Source organism: Notechis scutatus, chromosome 5 (genome assembly GCF_049901735.1).
Source record: "Notechis scutatus isolate UNSWTSFEM ecotype Mainland chromosome 5, rNotScu1.2, whole genome shotgun sequence".
Lineage (NCBI taxonomy): Eukaryota > Metazoa > Chordata > Lepidosauria > Squamata > Elapidae > Notechis > Notechis scutatus.
The window spans coordinates 41,178,758-41,197,018 of record NC_142013.1 but is presented as its reverse complement, the minus strand read 5'-3'; the positions used below and the strand labels follow the sequence as shown (position 1 = coordinate 41,197,018).

The window sequence follows — 18,261 nt, the reverse complement described above, 5'->3', positions numbered from 1 at the left end:
AGGCAGACTCATCCCCCCCAGAGATAAGTCCCACCACTGTTGTATCATCTGCAAATTTAGCAATAGTATTACTAACGTGAGTGGGAATGCAGTCATGAGCATAAAGAGTATAGAGTAAGGGACTCTACACACAACCCTGCGGTGTACCAGTGTTAAGAATAAGGGCTAAAGAGGTATGATTACCTAATCTGACCTTCTGTGAGTGGCCAGACAGGAAATCCATAATCCAAAGGCAGATTGAATTAGAAGCCCAAGGTTCAGAAGTTTAGACACTAGTCTGTGTAGAAGAATTGTGTTAAATGTAGAACTAAAATCCACAAAAAACATCCTCACATAGCCCTCCCACTGTTCTAGATGAGTCAGAGCAGTGTAAAGAGTGATGGCTATAGCGTCCTCTGTAGATTTTTTTTCTGTATGCAAACTGGTGTTTATCAAATGTATGCGGAAGACCAGAAATGATGTGCCAGCAGAACAATTTCTCAAAGCACTTCATGATGATAGGAGTGAGTGCCACTGGTCTGTAATCGTTGAGGTTATCGAAAGGGAACTTCTTTGACAGCGGAACAGTGGTGGAAGCCTTCAAACAAGATGGAATAGTGGACTGTGGTAAAGACTGCTTGAAGATCCTGGTAAAGACTCCAGCCAACTGATCAGCACAGTCTTTAAGCACTCGGCCAGAGATACCATCAGGACCAGCAGCCTTTCTAGGGTCCACAGCCCTTAGAATGCTCCTCACCTGTTCCTCCACAATGAGGTGGGGGCTACAATTGGCTGGTAGTTGTGTTTTAACTGTCTCTGATGTCTCCACTTCAAAGCGAGCAAAGAAATGATTCAGTTCCTCTGCCAATGAAGCATCCCCCTCAGCAGGGATGACATTGGTCGGTTGATGGTTTGTAATTTGTTGAATCCCTCGCCACACCTGCCTCATGTTATTGCTACAAAAATTATCCTGAATCTTCCTCTTATAATCAGTCTTGGCCTTCCTAATACCTTTCTTCAGATTAGCTCTGGCAACACTGTATCTTGCCCCATCACCAGACCTAAAGGCTTTGGTCCTGTCACACAAGAGACGCTGAACTTCCTTGGTCATCCAGGGTTTCTGATTGGGATAGATCCTAATATGCTTATCCACAGTGATAGTATCTGTGCAGTGTTTGATATAGCACAGAACAGTTGCAGTGTGCACCTCTAGGTCAGGGTGGTAAAAGATGTCCCAATTTGTGTTCTCAAAACAATCCTGAAGTTGTTGGGAAGCATCTTCTGGCCAAGATTTCGCTGTCTTTATTATAGGCAGAGCCCATCTCCTAAGAGGGATGTAAGCTGGTGCTAAAAGCAGTGACATATGGTCTGATTGTCCCAAATGTAGTAATTGTATAACCTTATAGCCATGTTTGATGTTGGTATAAACTTTGTCCAATATGTTTGCTCCTCTAGTAGCACACTTAACATGCTGATAGAATTTAGGGAGCTCTTCTTTTAAATCAGCTTGATTAAAGTCCCCCGCTATGATATGCACAGCATCAGGATACTTATTCTGCTGATTACTAACAACGTTATACAAGAATCCCAAAGCTATGGTAGTATTGGCATCAGGTGGGATATAGACTGCAGTAATCAAAACCACACTGAATTCCCGTGGAAGATATTTGGGTCTACATTTAAGTGTCATATACTCCAGATCTATGGAGCAGTGGCTGTCTACAGTCTTTGTATTGATACACCAGCTTTTGTTCACATAAAGGCTTAAACCTCCCCCTTTGATCTTGCCAGAATCTCTACTCCTGTCCTGCCAGTGAGCTATGTAGCCTTCCAGCTCAACAGCTGCATCTGGAATGGGTGAATGAAGCCAAGTTTCTGTGATTAGCAAAACACAGCAGTTCTTGATGAATTTAGTCTTTGCAATCCGTAGCCTTAATTCATCCATTTTGTTAGTCAGAAATCTTGCATTGGTAAGAAATATATTTGGAATTGAAGGCTTGTGTGGAAACTTACTCAGCCTAAAGAAAACCCCAGCACGGCATCCTCTCTTCCTCTTCCTGTTCTTTTTTCTCCGCCTCTTCCTCCTTCCTACAGGGATAGTGATCCATGGCTCCCCCTAGCTGCCTAGCTGCCTCCTTCGGTATGTTATGAGAACGTATAAAATCATCCGTAATAGCCTTTTCACATTTCAGTCCAATTTGTAACAAGGCTTGCCGACTATAGATACTCCTTGCCCCACAGGATTCAATCAAGGAAAGGATCCAAAACACACACAGAATAATACACACCATACACTAAAAGAAGGAGCAGTTAGCCACAGCATCCATGTGCGCAGCCATCTTGAAAATTATCTTCCAATTCTACTTCTACTAAAATTCTACTTCTCAGTATTATGTTAGATGCTCTCAACACACATGTCTTTTAATTTGTTTTGTTATGCCTGCATACTACACTTCAGGCAAGATACTGCCATGTTGGAGATTTGTATTTCTACAAATAATATTGATGGAGTAACCAATCTTGAAATTTAGATGGAAGAATTTACTGTAAGTGTTAGGAAGACATGTACACATCCTGGCTCTTTCTAAAGAATAGGCTATTAGCAGTCCAGGTTTTCTCATTCAGAAAGTGGCCTATTTACCATAATTAGTAAGTTTGCTAGCTTGCTCCCACTTCAATAGGAAGACAACAAAGTAACAGCAACAACAATGATTTTTTACCAGCCAATTACATTGCCACAATATATTTTCTGGGGGGGCTCTTTAAAGGCAACTTAGAACCTGCAGTCTACTTATTAGATTTGTTTATTCAAATATGCACATAATACCAGTGCTAAAAGCTTTGTATTGATTTGTCAGGTACACTTCTAATGCTAGTTTTTTAAATCTAAAAGCTCCATACAGTGGATAAAAAAAGTCTACATACCCCTGTTAAAATACCAGGTTTTTGAGATGTTAAAAAAGACAGACCAAGATAACTTACTTTAGAATTTTTTATACCTTTAATATAACATATCCGCTGTACAATTCAACTGAAAAACAAACTGGAATTTTTTAGTGGAAAAATAACAATAAAAGTGTACAATAACATGGTTACATAACCCTTAAACTAATATTTTCTGAAGCATCTTTTGATTTTCTGACAGCATTAAATATTTTGGTGAAGAAGCCCATGAGCATGAAACATCTTGCCTTGTGAATCTTTGCCCATTTGTCCTTGCAAAAGCTTCCAAATGTGTCAGATTGCAAGGGCATCTCCTGTACACAGCCGTCTTCAGGTTATCCTATAGATTTTCAATTGGATTTGCGTCCTGGCTCTGCCTAGATCACTCTAAAACTTTGGTCTTTTCTTCAATTGGGTCATTGTTGTATTGAAAAGTGCAATTTCTCTTCATCAGGTTAACAAAGGACTGAAGATTTTGTGCAAAATTAATTAATATTTGGAACTGTTGATTATTGCCTCCACTTCGACTAAAACAGCAGTTCTAGCTGAAGAAAAGCAATCCCAAAGCCTAATGCTGTCACTACCATGCTTCATGGTGGATATACTGTACTTTTAGTAATGTGTAGTGCGGTTTTTGTCCCAAACATACCTTTTGGAATTGTGTCTGAAAAGTTCATCTTTGGACTCATCATACCATAAAACATTTTTTCCAATATTTTTGTCAGACTTGATGCAGTTTTTTACAAAAAGTAACTGGGCTTGGATGTTGTAAGAAAAGGCTTCCATCCTGCCACCCTACCTTACAACCCAGACATATGAAGAATATGGAAGATTGTCATCCCATGTAGTACACATCTAGTACTTGCCAGAAATTCCTGAAGCTCCTTTAATATTGCTATTGGCATCTTGGCAGTCTTCCGAACCAGTTCTATTTTTGTATTTTCATCAATTTTAAAGGAACATCCAGTTCTTGGCAATGTCACTGTTGTGCCCTTTTTTCTCCATGTGTTGATGCCTATCTTCACTGTATTCCATGGTTTATCCAATGCCTTGGAAATGGTTTTGTACCCTTCTTCTGAATAATACTTTCCAACAATGAAATCCCTTTGATGCTTTGTAAGTTCTTTGCAGACTATGGCTTTTGCTATAACTGACTAAATGTCAGAAAAATCTTACTATAATAGCTGAGCTTTACATGGTTTTGATCAATCAGTTTAATTGATGGCAGATGTATACTGGTATGATATACAATCAGTTTGAATGTAATTGGTTAATTCTGAACACAGTCACAATATAATAACTATAATTTTAAAAGTCCTCAAAACTAGTCAAGTCAACTGCAGATCTAATTCCTGTGGGGGGAGTGGAATCTTTTAATTGTAATTTTGAGATGTAATTATCACAGTGACCTTTTAAGGCAAACTACATAGAAATCATTTTTAATTGTGAAGTAATAAGAAAAAAGGCAATTAATTATAAAACTTGCCTTCAAAAAAACTGGAGATAAGAGATTTTCTGTGGTTCTGATTTAGCATCTGGGAAAAGAAAAGAAATTGAGATGGATACTGGAAAGATGGTAAGATAAAGATTTATTGACCTTGACCTATGCTGTTGCAAAACACTGGAAAGGACCTCCTTGACATCAAAGTCATGGGCATGTACAGAGGTTTCATTAAAATGACAGAAGCATGGCTTAGAGAAAGGCAGAGTTAATCTAGCAAAGGAATGGAGAAGCAATAAGCAGATAATAGACAGTAAATATCTCAGTCCTGATCAAAATAATCAAGTCTTGATTCTGTATTATAGGTAGGGCAGAGAAAAGCTCTACAAGCTTCCACCCTATGAAAATAAAATCAGTTGCAGGGGTTCCTCCAATATATTTTTCTTGGTTTGGCCTACCTTGAAAGGTCTCACATGTTGTAAGATCACAATACAAGTTTTACCATTTAGTACTTGCATATAATATTGCAATGGAAGTGCAAAGGAGATAGGGTTCATGTTGTTTCCCTTCCCCCTTGCCTCCACAACCACGATCTGAGTAAATCCATAAAGAAAAGAAAGTTTCTAACATTTCCAACTAGATTTGGAATTTTAAAAGGTATATTTGAAATCTGATATTTTTGAATTGCAAGGTTACTTATATTTAGCAGTAACTCTTTTGAAATATACTATTCTAGAATTTGTAATGCTCTACAAGCTAATGAGATCAGGTGCATATGCAATCTAGCAATTATAAAAAAACATTGAAAGACAAACCATTTCTAACAGGAAATGTGTTTATACCTTACATTGAAATCTCACAGACCTTATTGGAACAGTAGTAGAGAAATAACCTAAATGCCATTACCATGTGTGATTACATAGAAAAATTATTGAGATCTGTAAACATTTTAAAAATTCAACAGGAAGGACAATTTAAAAATCAATAAAATATGGTTTCCAGCTTTATGCCACACTAAGAATATACTGGTCTTAACTAATCAAAAAGTGTCCTCCGCAGCTTCATCAGCCAGAACACCTCACAAATATCTGGCTCAAAGATAAGCCATGAAGCACTTCAAAATAGACCAATTAGAAGTCTACCCAGGCAGAAAACCAATCAGCAATCTAGTTTAGGGATAATCAGGAACTGGTTCTGTTGGAATTTTATCAAAAAGGACTAATCAGAAATTTGCCCAGTTTTCTTGGATTCCATGATATACCAATGAGAGAAACCAGTTTGCCAGATTCAAAAACAATATAGTTCTGTTAGTTTGTCTCCAGTTCCTATAAACTACCAAATAACTCACTCTGCCTCTGAGGTCAACTGCTGGAAGAACATCAGGATGCTGGGAAAACTAGATAACAGCTATTTATCTGATAGCTCCTAACTTTGGAAATAATCTTGAATTCCAGGGTAAAAAAATGCAAATTTAGAGCCAGTCAGATTATGTTAATCTTATAAAGCTGTTTATCTTGGATGTCATTTTTAAAAATGGACAAAATATATATTCTAGCCCCTTTCATTTTCTTCAGAATTCTTCAAATATCCAGTTTGAGCTTCTCACATATCACAGTAATTCAACATTGGAGAACTATCGTAAATATCTGCATAGAAATTATGAGTTTGAAAATTCTAAAAGTATCACTATCTTTAAAAAAAAAAGATCCAGGCAAAATAAAGTGATTTTCAAATGAACTTTCAAATTAAAACAAAAAATAATAACCTCTACATATAACGCTAAATTTAGGTTGATTACACAGTACATCTTTTAAAAGAGATTCAAAATTTCAGTCTTCCTAATGACCAACTAATGTCATACAGTGTTGCCTAGTGATTTAATTAAGGAACAGAAGGAGATTAAACATTAATGACTTCAAGAGTTCCTATGCCAGCATATAGATTTCTTAACCATCACAATAGAAAGTGTTGGCAGGAAGTTCAAATGCATTCCCCAACTTTTAGATCTTTCCTGCCAACATATCAGATTTATAAGCAAAGGAGATTCTGGAGATAACAAGATAGATAAAATCATTAAATAAAATAGGTTAAAATTTGGCATATAAAAAGCATTACAGTACAGAAATATATTTTCTTCATACTAACTGTTAACAGGGCAGATCCTAATTGTCTCTTCATATAAAGACAGATCCACAGTAGGAGTCCATATAGATTTTTCATTATTTCATTTAAATTTTAAACCAGGTACAATAATAAAATATTTCCCAATCTAAAGGTTAATATGAGAAAAAAAAATGAGAAAAATATTTTGGAATCAAGAACTCAAGTCAGATCATTCATGTTAGAAGGCAATATTACAAGAAAGAGAATGAATCCGTTTATTTTTGATATGGTTAACAAATTATTTTAATATAAATATTAAGGACAAACATCAGACATAAGGCAAAATATAAAATACATACATTTTATATTTATTACATTGAGTAAGTTATATTGTCTATGGTGACATTCAATGCAATAAGCTAATTTCTGTTTCTTGAGAAATGAAAAATTGTGAAATATAACCAAAGGTAACTTTAGGCATTCAGTTTTTAGGAAAACATATAAATACACTAATTTGGAACATATTTATAAAACCAATTTTTCATGCCTAGAGCTTAGTCTTATAATACAAAATGCTATTTTAAAAAACAATAGTTATAGGAAGAGATTTTGGAACTATTGCCAAAGATTATAGTTTATAAATCTTTTTTATTCTTTAGCCTGCTTTTTTTCAAGCAACTGTGTACAAGTATTACTATTACTATTATTATTGTTATTATTATTACAGTTATGATTATGGAACCTGCTATTTGTTAAACATACAGATTACTACAGGTTATTCAGTAAACTTCACTAGAAATTGAAGAACTGATAATGGGAACTAACTCTTTTCCAAGCCAGCCTTTTCCCAATCTGATATTTTCCAAGCTTATTGAACTTAGTTCAAACTGGCAGGCAATTGAACATTCAACACATATACAATATCAGGGTGTATTGTATTGTTTTCATTTATTTTTTATTCATTCATTTCACTCTATTGTCTAGGCTACAGAAAAGTAAGTAATCAACAAAACAGAAGACATTTTTCAAAAAGAAAAAGAAAGAAACTGTACACATTTTCTTGGATGTGAAAAATTCCTTTAACTATTTGCAGCAGCACTTCATGCTGTAGTACCAACTGAAATGAACCTCAAAAAGGAATTTCTAGCTTGGGTTAAAAGTATATATCTATGGCACAAAGCAAAGATCATAGCTAATGGCATCATAATTTCTCTGAATATTTTCAAATCAGTAAGAAACAAAGAAACATATCTATTCTCTCCTTTACTACTTATCATTGTGCTGGAAATACTGGCAGGAAAAAAATCCAAGATGATAAATTTATGGACAGAAATATAAGTTTAAATACTATGTGGGTAATGTAGTATTAACTTATAATAGAATCACAAAGTAAAACAGTTACTGTAAATAATTCATAGTTATGGACAATATTCGGCATATAAAATCTTTATATTTCTAATTAATGAAGGTTTTTTTTGTTTTTTAGAGGGGGTAAGAAGAATCAGGCTTATCAGTTCACTCAGTGGAATATCTTGGTTTGCACCTGATAATCAACAAACATATCAAAATAATTATGTTAATTTATGACAAGAGATTAAGAGAAACCTTTAAATGTTAAAGAATATCAGATTAATTTTGTGAAGAAAAATTGCAATTATGAAAATGAGTTGTACAAATACAAATTAACTATTTATTTTAAATTTCACAATTCAAATTTCAGAGAAAATCTTACAAGAACAGCAAGAACCTAGTGCCACATTCAAATGGAACAGAAAATAATTTAGAGTCAAATTTAAAAAATATATACTACAAAATTCCAAACCAAAAGGCAGCCTTGCCCTTTCATACTTGAAATTGTACCATAAAGCAAGTTTCCCACCATGAGTAACAGAAGAATAAAAATCTTCAAATAGCAGAATGGCAATTTTGGAAGGACTTGACTTAGCCAATGGACTTCATAGTAATACAAATCAAGATAAGAACTTAAAAGGAGATATTATTAGACAAAATGTGATAATAGAATAACATTGCACAAACATAATAGTGTCTCTGACAGGTTCAGTTCTAGCTTCTTGATATAAGAAGTAGTTACAGCAAGAAAAATGTAATTACATATGCAAACATAGTTTAATCAGATTCTATGAATAGGCTAAAAACACAGCAAGACTATTTAGTGAAGGCTTCAATATACCATAGGTGACATATTTACAAATCATTGGAAAGATAAAATCACATCTCAAGAAAAAAGGGGAATATTAACAAATAAAATAAAACCAACACCACCTATACATTTTAAATTTAAAAATGTTATAAAATATTTTACAGACAGTATATATCTCCATTGGTATGATATTACCCAAGACATAGAAATTATACATCAACATATATTGAAAATGTCATGAAACAGAACAAACATTTGATCATATGAAGTGAACATGCAACAGATCCCGCCCCCCAACATTCTAAAAATATATACATAGTATAATGCAAAAAATCTTGGAATTTAAATTTGAAAGGAAACCACAACTTTTCCTACTACTCATAAAAATTAGAAGAAACAAAATAATTTAATAAATAGGAGCTGAGAATTCAAAATGATCTGCAGTTTGACCATCAATCTTGAGTAGGGATCCAGATTTTGGAAGCCCAAACTAATGTGGAAGCCTCAGCAATGTTGATATTGATGTACATGTTAAATGGGGAGGAGAACTTTCATCATACAAATAAGTATCAAGTACCTCTATCCCCAACAGCATTAAATGGAACTGGTCTTTGGGAAAAGAGAAAAACTTCCATATTACAGTGCCTCCAATTGTCAGATATCATTAGTGGCCTACAAAGATAACATAGTTGAGGGCTTCAAAAGTCACCAGGAGATCAAGGTCTAAAAAGATGGATACATCACCTCCTTCCCAGCTTCACTTCAAAGGTCTTCAGCAAGTGAAACAATGCTTCTCTCTACTAAGCATTGGCCTAAGTAAAAAAAAAAAAAAAAATCAGCTTCCTGCACAATTCTCTGCAATTATAGTCTGACTTCCTTCTCAACAGACTTCCAGAATAAAGGCAAATTTGAGACGGGTTGATAATTATAAAAATGCTTTGGGTCCAGTTTCTGGAGGGCAACGGGGATGCACCACCATCTTCAGTGCTAAAACAACTATCCTTTCTCTTAAAGAGCCAGGATCGTTGCATGAACCCAGCAACTGGTCACCTCCTAGACCTAGGCAACCTGAACAACTGTTAACGTACAATGTAGTTGTACATAATGTCATGTAAACAAATGTATAATAGCTACAAGTACAAATAATTCCTGACCAGCACTTTCTGTTTTTAAACTGTCTCACATATATGACGGGGATGTGCTGATTTAATAATTTATTGTAACACTTAAAATGTTGCTATTACTAGGTTTTTATTTCAAGGCCAGCATCTTACCACTATGCCAAAGTATCTCTCATGTTAAAATGGTTTGGATTTTAAATGCTTGACAAGGAAAGGCAGATGTGTTTTCCTACTATCCAGATTGTTGTGACCATGTACACATTGTTTTTTCAAGGAAACTATTCCTAAGTGCTTTGTTATTTGTCATTTGCTTTATTGAAACTCTGGTTTTGTTTCAACAACAATTAATACTCAAGACAATAAAGAAATAAGACTCAGGTAACCATGACAACTAGGGGAAAATAAACTGGTAGTGATAACAATCCTATTCATGTTTACTTAAAAGGAGGCGATGTGAGTGGGTGTGGATTTACTGTAAGATTAAAAATAAGAAGGATCAAGCATATGTGCTTGCTTTCAGAATGCCTTCTTATTTCCTGAGAAGTAGAAATCTGGGACAACCGTCTATATGAGGGGCTGGGTGGACTTCATCTATTGTTCTTGGCTGCAATTCAATCCTGATAAGAGATATAGATGGAAATAATGAGAAAATGAACAAATCATTTAAGAACTGGATCTTCTACTTACATAGTATCTTCAAACTATGACTAATAAAGGCTTTACCACATTCACACCAAAACACCTCCCTTCCCTTTTCCATCTTCTTTCCAGACTTGTATAATATAGATGAGGATTTAAAACATGGGCTTAAAAAAAGCTTAATAATTTATGACTACCACATTAAAATATTCCCATACTGTAGCGTGTAAGGACCCTGCTGACCAAAATTAATGTATGAGTTGTTTTAACTTTGGACAAAATTAATGTATGAGTTGTTTTAACTTTGGACAAAGTTCCTAGCTTGTATTGCCCTGATTTTTTGACTGCTGACTAATTTCCAGATTTCCTGGCATATGATCATACTTCCTATGCAGCATACCACTGATTTATCTTTTTGATCTGACACTCAAGTCAACTTGATCTCATTCATGATTCATTTGGTATACTGGGCTGTTTGCCTGGATTTTGCTATTTTTGGATTGTTAGCATTTATCTTCAGAAAATTAAGAAGATTGTTTAAAAAAAATACCTTTTAATATTGATAAATGAATCAGTTTTATGTTGGAAGATAAAAAGCTTCAAATACAAAATGCAGGAAGAATGTAGATAAATTCAATTTGGGAATATTGCTTTATGTGGCTTTTTATATGAGGTGATTTGCCACTTTGGCTTAACTTGTCTTCACTGCATGGCAGTCCCTTTTCCCACATTGAATTTGCACTAGCTAGTCAGCTTTTTAATTATACTCACATTTAAAAGCAATTTGCAATATAATCAGGAGGAATAAAGGAACAGTTATAGTTTTAAATTTAGGTTAGTATTTCCTTTGCAGCATACTTGTTCCCTAAAGGACATATGTAACAATCAAGGCCTTCCTTCCTTTTATATTTATTAGCAGTTTAGTAAATAAAATTTCTATATGATTCTAAAGTTTCTCTTCTTATAATATGTAAATAATGTTTAGTAAAGCTATTACATATATATGTTCCAAAAACATGCAAATGTAAGCTGCATCATGGTAATGAAACATTCAAGTGAGTGCATCAAATGGTGGTTACAAATTACTGAAATTAATTGAGAGCTGCATTGTTAATGCTAATGAAATTGGGGATATTAAAGTGCTCCATTTTTTTCAATTATTCTGCTTCTGCTGATGAAGAATATCATAATGTAGTTGAGTATCAGAAAAGAAAACATTTATTTTTTTTCTTGAATTTTACCTCATCAGTGTTCTCATTCTTCTTCTATCTAAGCTCTGTATGATTTTGTAAGGTAAAACTGCACTATAAAATTACAGAGACCTCAACTGCTATTTGTAGTCATGTCACAATATCATATATTGTATCAGTGCCACCTTTTTTTAAGGAGTAAGAAAACATGTATAATACTTTAAAATAATGCAGGACATCTCTTGTAGTTTTAAAATAGTTTGCCTTTCCATTATTCAGTATTCACAACATATGATATATTTGATAAATTAACCTATATATTTCTTTTTAGAATTCATTGAAATGTGCAAAGGGGCCATTAAGATGAGAAATTATGAGTAAAGTGAAGATGAGAAAATATGTATCTTACAAAGTTGGTTTTAAATCATTGGAGATTTTTGTCTGCTAAATTTAGTACCTATTCCTCTATACTTTAAAAGAAATAAGTTAAGTCAGCATTTTAACAGAAATGCACAGTTTGAACATAAATGTTTTCTGCTAAATTACATGTGCAAAATTGGCTTCAAAGCTCATCTGTTTGCTAGATAAGAGTTTCCCTTGAGCTTCTAGCTTTGGATTTGGAGGTTAGCCAGAGGACAGAATAATCAGATTCAGCACAGGTAAAATAATAAATGAAGTATTGAAACACTTATTTTATCCAGAAAATGCTTATTTGCACTTTGAAACACTGTTATATTTGAAATGAATTTATTTATTTCTCCTCAGAATTTTGCACTCTGTTTTAAAATATTTTTTGTTATAAGAGAAAAAATCATTCTCAAGAAAGCTTGAATACTATTAATTTTCTAATTAATAAGTAATTAATTAATAATTAATTCCCAAATTATTCATGTATGGATATGTATGTGTGTGCGTGTGCACACACAATTAGAAATTTCTACAGCATATTTGTATATAACATGATTAGTTTAAGGATATAGATACATATAAAACCAATTATTTAACTTCTAAACTTTTTTTGTTATACATCATATCAGGTGTTGCAAGGCATCTCAGTTTTAGAATAATTGTTATGTACTTAAAATTTCTAGTGTTTTCATATGCCAAAAACGTCAGGGATAATTGTTAGTTGTACGATGGCAGTGTGGAAGTTAGTTATTTGAATATCAATTTAATGTTGATGTTACAACAATACTTCAGCAAGTTGTTTGACAGACAGTGGAATGTTCCAAGGATCTGACACCATCTATATAATCAAAGAAAAGGTTTGATATTTTTCCAAATAGAGAATAATGAAGCTTTCAAGACTGATGTCAGCATTTTTAGTAGATCAGATCAAGAAACAGACACCAGAAGCAGTACTGGAAATCTAGTTTGTTTTTATAAGGTATGATACAGAATCTTGGTAGCCTCACAAAGTTTCTCACTATCTTTAAACCAAAGTGAGGGATGGAGAAAGGAGAGCCAATTTTGTTCCTCATCCTTTCCTGTCTTTCTGGACTAAGCTGATTAAGTTTTCATAACAGCATATTTTCTTCAAGACCATCTCTATATTACACTCTATTCTCTAGTTATGTTGTGTCTAGCAGTATTTTGTCTGTGTTTACTTAGAAATTGAGTGCATTACGAGGTAAATCAGTACAGGAATACTGCCTATACATGAGAGATGGGCAGCTTTTGGTGGCTGAACATAACTGTGTTTGGGATAGAAATTAAAACTTGCAGAATACAAAGCAATGAATTGATAAAGAAAAATGGGAAATGGGAAAAGCTTCATCATACATATAGTTACTAGTATAGTAGTACTACACTACTACTATAGTTGTGTTGGGACCACTGAAACTCTTCCAAGTTGAAAGGATTTAACAGTGACATTACCATTGCCCAAGGGATGCCCCATTGGGGACTCTTCATGACTCTCTTAACTTGGTCAGCAGGAGCTTAACCATGTGACAGGAGTTACCCCACCCTCTACAGCAACAGGGTCTTGAACTCAAACCTGCCAATTGTCAGCTCAGTGTCCTCACCTTGTGAGTCATTGTGTTCCTAAAATACATGTAGTTGAAGCCAGACTTTTCTTTTTCTCATAGTTTGGGGAAATATTTACTTTTATTAATTTACTTTAGTTTTTCATTTAGAAAGTGAATGAAAACTTGTGGTTGCTTTTTGGTACCAAATAGTGTGATTAACATTTTGGAAATGCTGTCATAGGGGGGAATCTATTGATCATAGTCTATGTGCTACACATGGCTTATGAACTGTAGAAGTGAGTTTCCTCTTATAGTTCTTGGTGTCCTGCTTTTTTTAAAAAAATGTTTGGTTTGGTTTGTTTTGACTCTGTGCACTGGAATGCACTGTTATCTCTCCCAAATAAAACAAAGTATAATGGGAGAAGACCTAACTAAAAATAGAATGTTGAATCAAATGGTTTGTGTTTCACTTACACTTCATATTTAAAATATAATTTGAGTTATTTGTAATGCTTCATGGGAAAAATATCTGAAGGAAGATGAAGGGGACTGTTATCCATCATTTTTGAAGGTACTCCTATTTGAACATTGAGCCATAAACAAAGAGGTATGAACTCTGAAGCAAATAAACATAAACCATATCTGAAAGATTTATTGAGTACTAAAATTGATTTCTTATTATTACTGTGGGAAATGTAATCATGGATTGATTATAAATGTAAATAAAAACGTAATGTTTGCTGGGTTATGTATCATCTGCACTTTCTTCAAAATAGCTATGTATTTTATTTAAAATGCTGTATGTATTGCATTGAAAGTGATCTTCTGGATATTAAATATCTATCCAAACTTCAATTTAAAGATGAAACTACATCAGAAAAACAAAAAAACAACACCTAGCAGTAATTACCATGTTTCCCTGAAAATAAGACCCGGTGTTATTTTCTTTTGGATTTGAAAATAAGCATTCGGGCTTATTTTTGGGGTGGTCTTTTTTTTCTTTTTCTTCTAAGTGCAGGAGGCATCAAGTGTGAGGGCCAATTGGAGTGGGAGCACAGCTACCACTGGCCCCACCCCTTCCTGTCTGCTTGCCTGCAATGGGCCAAACTCTTGGAATGCCCTGGCCTCCACCCCCCCGCCTTCTGGCCCAGCTGCTGCTGGAACACTTCTTGGCCATGGCAAATGCCATACTGGTCACCAAGTGGCTGCCCATACTGCTGCATGCCTCATGAGAGTTCTTTGCCCTCCTTGCAGGGCAGGTAAAGACTGAGGAATGCTGAAAGCTTGGCCCTGATTGAGATCACAGGGAAGCAGACAGTGGAACAGAAGGGTGGTCCACCTGGTTCTGCAGCATAGTTTTTTCCCAGAGAAGAAAATGACAGAGACTCAAAACTTCATGTGCTTGCAAAGGGAATGGTTTGGAAAGGAGCAATTAGCTCCATTTCAAAGCATCCCCTTTGCAAGCAGACAAAGCTTTGTGTCTCTCTGGGCAAAAAGTATGCTGCAGAACCAGGTGGAAACAGAAGTGATCCCAATGTGCTGCCCACTCTGACCCACCATCTCAGCTTGCCTGTGGCCCACCTGCGGAGGGCATCAGGATCAAATGTCTTCTCCATGGCTCTGCCTCCACCTGCTACCAGTGCCATAGCACAAGCATCCGGCAAGCCTCCTGTGAGTCATGCAGCTGTGCAGCATATCCAGATCACCTGTCTTCTCCCCCCCACCTCTGACCCTACGCTCAGACTTACCAGTATTTGTGCTACGCCAAGGGGTCGGTAGGCTTCTGCTGCTGCTGGACACCATTGACACCCACGTGCCTGCCTCTTCTCATGCTTGGCATGCCTGGGCTTATTTTGGAATAGGGCTTATATTAGGCTCACCCAAAAAACAAGTTAGGGTTTATTTTCAAGATGGATCTTATTTTCGGGAAAACACAGTAGGTATTTTAATTGCTAATCAATGTATTTTCATTTTCTTTCATGATTTAAATTTTACAGTAGCTTTTACCTAACTGCAATTTTTAGCAATGTGTGAAGTCACCATGACTATTGACTTAATTAGTTGAGGAGTGCATTATTGTTTTTAAAAAGTTATTATTTTGTCCTGTTATTAAACTATGAACCTGAATTGTGTACTAAAGTACTTGTTTTCTACTATTTTAATGATTGTTTTGTGTTTAGATGTACCTTTTCCTAAAAGCATGTGTTTATTTATCTTGACTTTGTATATTTTTTAATAAATTAAGAGTCATGTTGAGTGAGATGGGCAGCGATGTATACATGTTAAATAAATATAAAAAAACCTCACATAATAGTACATGATAAAACATAGATATAATGTCTGGTTTCATTTATTCCTCTAAACTCTATTTGCAAGAGTTTTTCTGGGTATATGTGGGTTTTTTTAATATTAAAAATTAATTATGAACAAAACGAAATTGTGAAGACATATTTATACATTGTTTCTGAAAAAGTAGTAGCTTTTCAATATAAAAATATGGATAATTATATGATTTAAAATGTCTTTTTCTTTGTGGTTTTGATTGGGAAAAATGAGTTCATCCAAAAACTATATCTGAATATTGATTTATAACAACCTTTGAAGAATGTGAATGATCGATATAAAATGCATTTCCAGTGTTAACATTGCTTGAAAGCACTAAAGATTAAGATTGTCGGAAGAAAGGAATGTAAAGTTGATTTATTTGATCAAGATTAAAATAGATATGACATTTCTGATACTTTATGGATTTTTGCTGACAAAAACACTAAAATGATGGTGCTTTGCAGATTTCTTTATAGATAAGAGAGGGGATATGGAAAGAAGGCATAATTTGTTGTAATTTAACAGAAGTGAACAGTTACCAATATTGTTTATGCTTGTGATAAAGGTTGGGAGCATATCTTTATATATTCTTTTTAATTTCTTTTGTTATAGTCTTATCTTTCTTTCTTTTGTTTTTTCTTTCTTTCCTACTTTTTTGCTTTGCACCTTTTACTATTACTTTCTGTTTTTCTTTTAACTTTTACTTTTGTAATTATAATCTTTTAAAAAATTACTTGAAAAAAATAACATTCCCAGTGCGTCATACAACTGAGAGACAATCTCTAATAATAAAAGGTATTCAGTTCTTGTAATTTTAAAATAAATTACAGAACAATTCTACTGGATCTATCATACATATAGACCCACGAGAACATCCAGAGCTGCAAATAGTGATAACAATGGGGGGAAGTATTGACCTGTTATTACATTTTTCTTTGAACTCATTCACTTTTTAAAATTGTCCTCTTTCACTGAAATCGTGGATATTAAAACAATTATGCCCACTGTAGTCTTCATGTGGACAGAGAAACTTTAAGTGCTCAGAATTCAAATCAATCAGTAAAATCCGCCCTTGTGCTTTCAGTGATTAACAAGGGTACAGAAATGAGTGTCTATCAAGCTTTCAAGATTCAACTGTCCTTAAAGATAGATGTAGTCATTTTACCAAACATCCTATGGCTGAGGAAGTCTGGATTATTTTGTCAAAAAAGGGACTAGCTTAAAATCATTGACTGGCTTTTTGTGCCTTATTTCTCTCTGGGTGCCTTAACTCAGAATGACTCTTTTTGCTCTTATACTTCTGTATCTCTGTTGGGTTAGTTCAGTGTATGTGTGTGTGTGTGTGTGTGTGTGTGTGTGTGTGTGTGTGTGTATGTATGTATGTATGTGTATATATGTATATAAAATAAATATTCAGTTGATTTCTATCCTGCCTTAAAAGTAATGCAATACTTTTTACATCTCCAATATTCCTCACAACAATTCTATGGGTGGATTGGATTGAGAAAGAGTGACTGGCCAAAGGTCACCCAGATGAGGACTTTCATGCCTAAATTGGGACTAAAGCCAGCACCTTAACAACTATACCATCTATGATATATGACAATAATAATATAATAACAACATCATACATTTTAAGAAGATACTTGGTTGATACCTAGGCTGCTCGAAGCAACCCGTATCAACCATCAGCATCAGTCAATGATATTTGTGATACATTTTTAAATTTTCAGTTGATTGAGCTTCATGTTTAATGAATAAAAGAGATAATAATAATAATAATAATAATAATAATAATAATAATAATAATAATAATAATAATAATAATAATAATAAATAATAATACAGTTTATCATGTATATTTTTTATAGACCAGATCCAGTATTATGGACAAAGGATGGTGGAGAATTACCAGATCCAGAAAGAATGGTTGTCAATGGTAGGGAGCTACATATTAATCCCCTAAATAGAACGGACAATGGTACTTACAGATGCGAAGCAGAAAACTCTATTGGCCTAAACAGTGCAGAGTATGTTCTTATTATACATGGTGAGTACTTTATTACTGATATGATACTGCATATCTACATGTGCTGTAATAAATTTTATTTATATTATTTAAAAATGTTTTTACATTACCATTCTAAAATTTATGCTGGTTCTGTTACAAACTTGGAAAAGTATTAAATGTTGTTTGGAGTTGATAAGTGTATGTAACAGAAAGAGGGATAGATTATATTGTTGACGGAAGTTGTTTTCATACATAAATTAAATGACTGAGAGAGAGAAAAATCATAAACAAAATTTGCCATTCAGGCTTTCAAGTTCTGCACCATTGACTGCACAAATCCAAATTCAAATATCCAAGACAGATGACTGTCTAGTGGGT

General features: G+C 34.2%; 1 protein-coding gene across 3 annotated transcripts in view; it reads left to right on the top strand.

Moving 5' to 3' along the window:
• The window catches only part of CADM2 (cell adhesion molecule 2), a 384,704-nt gene that overhangs the window by 319,522 nt on the left and 46,921 nt on the right, over positions 1 to 18,261 (top strand). For all 3 annotated transcript variants that reach the window (XM_026664092.2, XM_087966630.1, XM_087966629.1), the window contains one exon: positions 17,744 to 17,922. In XM_026664092.2, coding sequence (XP_026519877.1) covers positions 17,744 to 17,922 — 179 coding nt within the window. The remainder of the gene's footprint in view (positions 1 to 17,743; positions 17,923 to 18,261) is intronic.